The 8737-nt window shown below is 30.1% G+C and overlaps 1 protein-coding gene across 1 annotated transcript; it reads left to right on the forward strand.

The window, feature by feature from the left end:
* The first annotated feature begins 1711 nt into the window (after positions 1–1711).
* Positions 1712–2907, forward strand: LOC111627952 (tRNA (cytosine(38)-C(5))-methyltransferase-like). Its single transcript, XM_023371655.1, has one exon. The coding sequence runs from the start codon at positions 1773–1775 to the stop codon at positions 2877–2879; it is 1107 nt and encodes a 368-aa protein (XP_023227423.1). The 5' UTR covers positions 1712–1772; the 3' UTR covers positions 2880–2907.
* Positions 2908–8737: the final 5830 nt, after the last annotated feature.

Consider the following 8737-nt stretch of genomic DNA (forward strand, 5'->3'; position numbering starts at 1 on the left):
GAGTGAATGACTGGGTTAAGGATAAAATGCAACATAAAACAGCTATTTGCCAAGGATGGACCTGTTCCTGCGTGGACTTTTATCTAATATTGGTCACTGTTTGAGAGTTAAATAGGTAAACGCAGAAAATATAACGGTATTAGCATGAACTCTTCATTGTAAACCGTTATTATTCAAGTAAATATAACTAAAATACATTGGAAAACGGAGACCACTTGACCCACCAGTGGCCAATTGGTCTCCGTTGCCGCTCATAGCGGTGGTGACTGGACCCTGTGCACTGGGAAGCTCGGTCGTGGGTTCGTGCCGCGATCGGACAGGCTGGCTGCTTGGAGTTTTCCGGGTTTTCTCCTTGCCAATAACGACTAAATAGGAGGCCAGTTCCCTATAAAAGTCCTCCCGGAAGGCATTCTTTTCCCGCGCGCGTGTGACACATCATTCAAGGAAGAAGGCAATGGCAAACCACTTCCTCAACTCTTGCCAAGTAAACTACATGGACAAGGAAAGACTTGTCCATGCAGTCACCAGGAGTCGAAGACGACTTGATGAAACTTAACAACAACAACATTGGAAAAATACTTTACCTTTTTTTTCTACTGTACCATTTTATTTATGGTACAGTAGGAAAAAAACTTGAAAACTTTGATATAAAATTCATCACTCTGCCATTCATCAACTTCATGCTTCAGAAATATTGAAATAGCATAGTGCATAATGAATTTCAAAATTCAATGGTCTAACTCTTACAAATTCATGAAATAATTCATCCATAATTTCAAAATCCTTCAACTTTTCGGCACGATTTATCCTTTAAAAATTCGCAAAGAAATTTCGTTACGAGATCTTATCACTATAGTATTTCGTACAGACAACACTCTCTTAAAGTAACAACAATATATTATTGTTCGTGATACTTCAAGGAGAAGAAAGGATTCACTTCACATAAAATATTGTTCAACTATTTGGTAAAGATTTCGAATTATATTTTTCTCTTGTATTTTCATTTAAAATCTTCGTTTATTTCGTTTACTGTTTGTTTCATCGTGAAGAAATCGCTGTTGGTTTCAATGCAATTTATTTGCATTTGAGTGAAACAACACATATTTACGACATAGAGTTTATTAATCGTCGAAATGAAATTCAAAAACTTGTGTTCATTTCTTTAATGTGTTTCTACGAAATTTTCTTTTCTGGAATCATATTGGCATTCACTTTTATTTATCACAGAAAAACATGCATACATCGTAGTATTTTATTTTAACGCATCTAGAGTTTATTTTTTTTTAAAATTACAGTATGATTTTCAATACATAAATTAACATTCCATTTGAAAGTATTGTTCATTTTTTATAATATATTATTGACTAATAAACACATTACGTATAATAGAAAGAACCACTGTTTTTTAGATAATTTCCTATAGGAAAAACATTAGGAAAACTTTCTCTTGGTATTAGTGTTGAGGAAATATACGCCATCACAAGTAAAAGAGTATTTTCATGGTAAAAGCAATTAACATTTTATTATAATCATTTATCGATAACATCATATCATTTCTTTTTGTAATGTTGCAAGGAAGAAAAATATAGCTTTTAATTTATAAAAGAGCGATAAATAATAAATAGAATGTAACGCGTAACGTTGCCATATCCGGATGCGCTACAGCACTCCGGATGTGGCAACGTTTTCGTTAGTATTGATTAGTGCTGCCATCTGTAGAAACTTTTGAGAAACTTTGTCCATGTGGAAAATGTGATCGTTTCCTCCAAAAGATGGCTAAAAATGATACGTGTTGCGAACAGTTCATGAATTTTGGAGGTAAAGATGAGAAAACCAAACTGTTAAGGATGCTGGAGTTGTATAGTGGTATTGGTGGGATGCATTTTGCATTACAGAAAGCCTGTATACCACATGCCATCATTGGAGCCTATGATATCAATACAGTTGCTAATGATATATACAAATTTAACTTTCCACATTCAAATCACTGCCAGAGGAACATTCATTCTTTAACTGTTCAGGAATTAGATGATATGAAAGCTGATTTATTAACTATGAGCCCACCTTGCCAGCCTTTCACAAGAGTAGGACTAAAACAAGACTGTCTAGATAATAGAACATCATCCTTCTTGCATATAATTCAGTTAATGAAACATGTACAACATGGACCTACTTACATACTTTTGGAGAATGTTAAAGGTTTCGAGACATCCGAGGCACGGAGGATGCTTCTGGAAGTGTTAAATGAGTGCGGATATGTTTTCCAAGAATTCCTTCTCAGTCCAGTCCAGTTTGGAATACCTAATTCTAGGCTGAGGTATTATCTACTGGCCAAGAAATCACCGTTCCAGTTTTGTTTTAAGCCGTCAGATGATATTTTTCGAGAATTCGTCGATGTGCCATCTTCTTTGGATGATAAAAAGTGCGACATCTTGCAGAATTACTTAGAGTGCGACAGGTGCACAGATCCCTATCTGATAAGTGATCGTATCCTTTTGAAATATGCTATGGTGTTTGATATTGTCGATGCTAGTTCTTCTAATTGTTGTTGCTTTACGAAAGCTTACGGGCATTATTTTCAAGGTACGGGTTCCATTTTAAGACAAAACTGTGATGTAAGTATGTCAGAAATCTTTCAGAAAACATTAGACAAAAACTTAGAAGAAACCGAAAAGCTTGAATTACTTAAGAAGCTTAGACTGAGATATTTTACACCTACAGAAGTTGCAAATTTAATGTGCTTTCCCCAACATTTTAAATTTCCATTAACAGTAACTAGGAAACAACAGTATAGAGTATTAGGAAACAGTGTTAATGTCGGAGTCATTAGCGAATTATTGAAATTACTGTTAAATAACGAGTCTTATGTTGAGTCTTGAAAATAAATATAATTATTTTAGTTTCTAAGTTATGTTTTCTAAACCATATTTTGTGACACATTAATGGCATAGCATAACAGTGTGCTTCTTACAAATAAAGCTTTGATACTTGCCACATATACTCTAACTTAAAAAATAGAATGAATTTTTTTTTCTCATTATGAATTAATTTATTGTTTATTAATTTATATACTTATTGAAGTACTTTGTGCATCAATGTTTGCATATTCCTACCTTCAAAAATCCTAATAGCACTTGGATCTGATTTTTCCATTCCTGACCATTTACCCAAAAACTTTTATAGTGTATAGATATACAAGATTACTTACTGATGATAAATTGTAAAACAATTGTTTTACAATTTATTCCAACACAATTCTTTTGATACATATTATTTTGCTATTTTTTGCCATTTATTAAAGATAAAAGCAAATTTGCATACTAATGAGATGGATGTGCTTGTTTATTTTCACTTAAAATATTAAGTCTTGGCCAAATATGTGATAATGCGGGACATAGGACATTTTCAATGCTTTTCAGAGTTGATTGACATTTTCATTTTCTACTTGTCAATGCTGAAAATGCGGCTTTGCATAAATATGTAGTGCAAAATTTTACTGTTGTCAAATTTTTTACCATCCCTGTATTCAATTTTGTGATCCCAAATGGGGCCATGTCTCAGCAGCCCTGGATTAGATGATGGTTATGAAATTAAAAGATTATATATAGCATGTTTGCATGTGACTGAGGATTAATTTACAAGTGATAATAAAGTTGTTTTACTTTTGGATTGATTGTAAACAAATGTGTCTGGTTTTAGTAATCAGATATTTTATATTACTCTCATTCTGTCTTGTCCCCTAAACCATTATTAGGAAGGCTAAAAGCAGAATGTAACATTCATCCCATGTCACTGTGGATGAAGACTAAACTCTTAGATAAGTGATTGTTTTCCTGTACTTTGATTTTTTTCTTCTTTTAATTATTTACAAAGATAAGAAGGGCCAAGCCCCTAACTTATTTTATTACAGCTGCAATACTCATTGAGATACATTGAAAGCATTTGATTGTGGATGTGGTGCTCAAAAATATCAGTTAAAATAAATTATTTATGCTTAAAAGCAATGTTTGCATACATTTTTCTGCACAAAATGTATCTACAATACTACAGAATAAAGAGAAATCTTTGTGCAATCACACTGTTAGTTTTCATTCTTGTATAAAATAATTTTACAAATTTATCTCATATGTTTTCACTTATATTCCATTTAATACATTGTTTCTATTAAACTGAATTTAGAACATTCCATTTAATACATTGCTGAATTTAGAATATATGGCAGCTGAAGGTAAATTAAACTAGCTGAGAATAGAAGTATGACATGATTTTCCATTAGCCTGTAAAATATTTTGTAATATTATACATGAAAAAAATATAATTAAGGATTTTTACAGAGTGATGAGAGAAATATACAGTCAATTTAAACTGAGTTTAAGCTTAATTTATCATTGAAAGTATATCATAAAATTTTTAAGAATTATTTAATTTATATACTCAGTATAACATTTGCTTTCATCCCTTGTAAATAGATTTTATTGTATGTTTTTATAAATATTTTAATTACACTTTATGCTAGTTTTCAGCAAGAATTTCTTTAAAAATGGAAACATACATTTTGGTTTTGGCCTGGCTTTCATTTTGTTTCCTTTATGTTTTGGAATTTTGATAAACCTTCATTTAGCAATTTATCTAAGTAAACATATTGGTAACTAAATTTTCAGATGTAACATTTCATGTTATATAATATATTTATATTTGTTTCATAATTATAAACAAATTTTAAACTAAGTACACATTTTTAGTAGATTTGATTATAAGTCAAATATTGTTCAATACAAAAATATATTTAATTTTTACTTTTTTTTATTAAAATAAAAATATTCATATATAAAACACATCTGAAAATTGTTTGAGAGTTGTAGAATTTCATCAACTGTGGGTCTGCAGAATTTTTTAAGCCAAGAATATTTTTTAGTCCATTCATAAATATGTTTAGATTAGCTGTAAATGAAAACCTTTGGTACTCTTTATTTACAAACATTTGTTTTCAGATAGATAAATCAATAATAATTAAGGACTGTTGTTATCATGTAATGTTATTAAACAACCATTGTAACAATAAAAATATTATTCTCTAAGCCAAGTTAAAGCTAAAATTGAATGAGTTTAAATGCAAGTTTTGAAATGATGCCAGAGATTCTAAATTTTAAAACTTGGCACTTGTATCATCCTGTCAAATTAACATCATGTTTAATTACATATGTAAAAGCATTATACATGGTGTAATGTTACAGTAATAGAGCATATAGACTTATGTAACAAATAGACTTATCAAGTGTTATTAATGCATACAACCATTATTATGGTTAACCATTCTCTTTAGTGTTAGAATTAGAAAAATTAATCTATCATCATGAGATGACTTGAATAGTTCATTTGCTAAATAAAGGAGTACCAAATTGAAAAGTTATTTAGTCAAAAGGTTAGGGCTTAAGGTTACAAAGGCCTGGGTTTGAACCTGTTCCTTTATCTTTTTAATATATTATAGGTAGAGTTGGAAATGTTATTTCACACTCCTCATTCATGTCAGTTCTTGCAATAACAGAACACATCTATTTATAATCAGTATAAATATTGCAAATTATACAGCTTTACAATGTCTTCCATTATTTAAACTATTCTCATAAACAGCTAATAAATTTACCTTATGGTTGATCTTCAGACCTGATAAGGCCAAAAATTTGTGTTTGAAAGAAGAACATGTTATTCTTTGGGCATTTTAATGAGTCAAAATCAAGGTTTACAATTATACATTCAGTTTTGGAGTCATTCTCTAAATAAATCTTTGAAAATAAACCATTCAAGGCTTTTCTACGAGCAAATATTTTTTAGTAAATGCATTTTCAGGCTATGTGCCAATCATCGAAAGTCAACAAGAGAAATAAAGATAAAGAGAAGATTCCAGATTACTAACTTAATAGTAACCTGGCATCTTCTGTCTTTATAATAATAATCTTGGCATCCTCTGTCCCACTTTATTTTTCCCAATGACTTTAAATGATGGGCATACAGCCTGAAAGTACTTGGAACTTTCTAGAAAGTTTTCACTATAAGAAAAAGTGGTTTTTCTTGAACATAAATCCAATTTAAAGCAATAGAATAAATTCTTTATTTCTTTAAATTTTGGATTGGTTTTGACTAAGAGGAAATTAATTTGTATATAAATTGATAAGAATATTTGCAAGACAAATTTACTATCTTATTCAGAAAATTGAATTAATTTTTGCAGTTCTTATTTAGTAAATTATCTAAATTTTCATAATTAAAAAAAAAATACAAAATTCAAGTCTACTGCTTCATAAAACTGGATTAAATTTGATACCAGCTATTGTTCAGCCATAATTTTTAAATTATTCAAGTGACATTTACTAACAAGTACAGCTTTATAACATAAAATTATTCATTATCGCACTTTATTATTCGATTTGCTTATCTAAAATCATTTATTCTGGAAATATTTGAGTCCATCTGTAACAAAGTTATAAGCAGTTTGTATTAAATTTAATACAACGTCATTAGGTGGGACTGAAAACAACTGCGTATCCATTCTCCCAAACATTACCAAGTGATAAATGTCATGGAAAACAAACATTCTCTTAAACTACATGAGTTATTTTCGATCCGGATGCAGGGAATAATGTTGCAACTTTAAAAAGGAAATTTGCAAAGTAACATCAAACTTGTCAAGGATATTTTTAACTTTTTGAAATATCTTACTAGTTGAGAACAATTTGGAATAGATTTAAATTCTTTTTCTTTTATTTGAAAGTTTTACTTCTTTTCTAAATTCTTATTTAAAAACTAAAGTTATTCATTTGTTTTTTTTCTTTTTTAATAAAACTAAATGTTTTACAGTTTTTTGAAGGAGTTAAAACTTTGTTAATGTTTTTATGGATGATAAGTTGCTTTGATTATACACTTACATCATTACGGACAGTTAAAACTTGTTGGCAATGTTTAATTCTTTAAAAAATGGCTAAAATTTTATTGGCATTCCTCTAAAATCTCTTTAGATTCCAATTAAATAATCCTTCTAATAGTAAGGAGTGGTTTTAGAACAATTCTAAGTAATTGTGGCGTGGAGCTAATGCTTCTACTATAATGTTGCAGTATAAAGAATACTGTTAAGTATGACAACTGCAGTATGCTTCCTAATGCTGTACAAGGAAATATCTTGTTTGCCAATTTGAAAAAAGTTTTTGATACAGATGTTTATACATTTGTTCTTTTCGATGAGAAGTATAGCTTAAGTTCATGCAAATATGTTACACAGTATGAGAATTAACTGACAATAATGGCAAGTTAAATTTGGGGGTAATTAATTCATTATTTTCAAATTATTAATTTCTCAAACAACTGATTTGGTAGTAAACTTAGTTAAAGTATTTGTTTAGTTTGCTAAATAATTATTTTAGATCCATATTTCAGTTAATCATAAGATTCATATTAGTAGAAGCAAGAGAAAGAGTGTATATATGGTAATATATAACCATGCTCTTTACTGAATTGAAAAAATAGGATATTTTTAACAGCTGATATCTCTAGACCAGTGTTTTTCAACCTGTGGGTCGTGACCCCCCAGAGGGGTCGCAAAGCCGTACACGGGGGTCACAGGTAAAAAAAAAGTGTTTGTAGGTACTACACTACAATAAAAAAAACCTACAATTTCGTTGAGAAGGCTGGACCTGTTTATTTTACAGTACAATTGGTTTTTCGGTTGATATTTAGGTCTCAACAGAAAGAAAATTAAATACGTAGTTTTTAAAATCACTGATATAGTTTTAATATGGTCCTAGGGGGTCGGCAAAATTTTTTAACTTGTAAAGGGGTCGCGTATTCAAGAAGGTTGAAAAACACTGCTCTAGACCTTTCTAAATTTTAAATTAATTAAAGATATAATGTATGAAAATATTCCAATAATTAACAAGAAACATTAATAAGAGAGGATTAAAACTTAAGAGATTGGATAAGATTCATAATGGATGCTGTGCTACATAAAGACGGTAAAGATGGAGGAACAACAGATACCTAGAGGAAATGATGTTATCATCATTAATTAATAGCATATATTTTTTACCTCTCAAATTTTACAATATATAGTTCTTATAATTTACTAATTTAACATATAAAAATATTAAATGTTTTAGAAAATCTTTCCTGTTTATATTCTCTAGAGCAGGACTGGCCAACAAGTTTATCACTGTATTATTTTTAGTCAATTGCAGATAATATGGCATGTTAAAACACAAAAAACATTTGTATTATTTAGTAGTTAAACATATTTTTATGAAGAAATCTTTTAGCTGTTCACTATGTGTTGGTGATGCACACTGCCAGCCCGAGCAAACTCAGCACCCTAGGCAAATGACTTTTGACGTCGTCCCATTTTAAAAAATTGAAGACCATTAATCATGATTTAATATGTAGCACACAATATTGCAATCATAAGACTATGGTGCTACTTTCAAAATGGCAACTTGCGGGTCAACACATGAGAAAGGATTGAGATCAAAAAACGTTTATTTTTTCATTATTTATTGTAATTTATGCATGTACTTTTGCCATGTTGCCCCCTCCGAATTCAAGTGCTCTAGTCCATTGCCTATTTTGTCTATTTGAATGGGCCGGTCATGGTGATGCATATAGTGGATATGAAGAAGTGCTCTTTGTATTGCTAGGTTATGTTGTTATTCTGGGAATTGTTTTGTTGTGCTCTAAACTTCAGTTAAATGTAAAA

This window comes from Centruroides sculpturatus, unplaced genomic scaffold (genome assembly GCF_000671375.1).
Source record: "Centruroides sculpturatus isolate CEXI.00-Female unplaced genomic scaffold, Cexi_2.0 scaffold507, whole genome shotgun sequence".
Lineage (NCBI taxonomy): Eukaryota > Metazoa > Arthropoda > Arachnida > Scorpiones > Buthidae > Centruroides > Centruroides sculpturatus.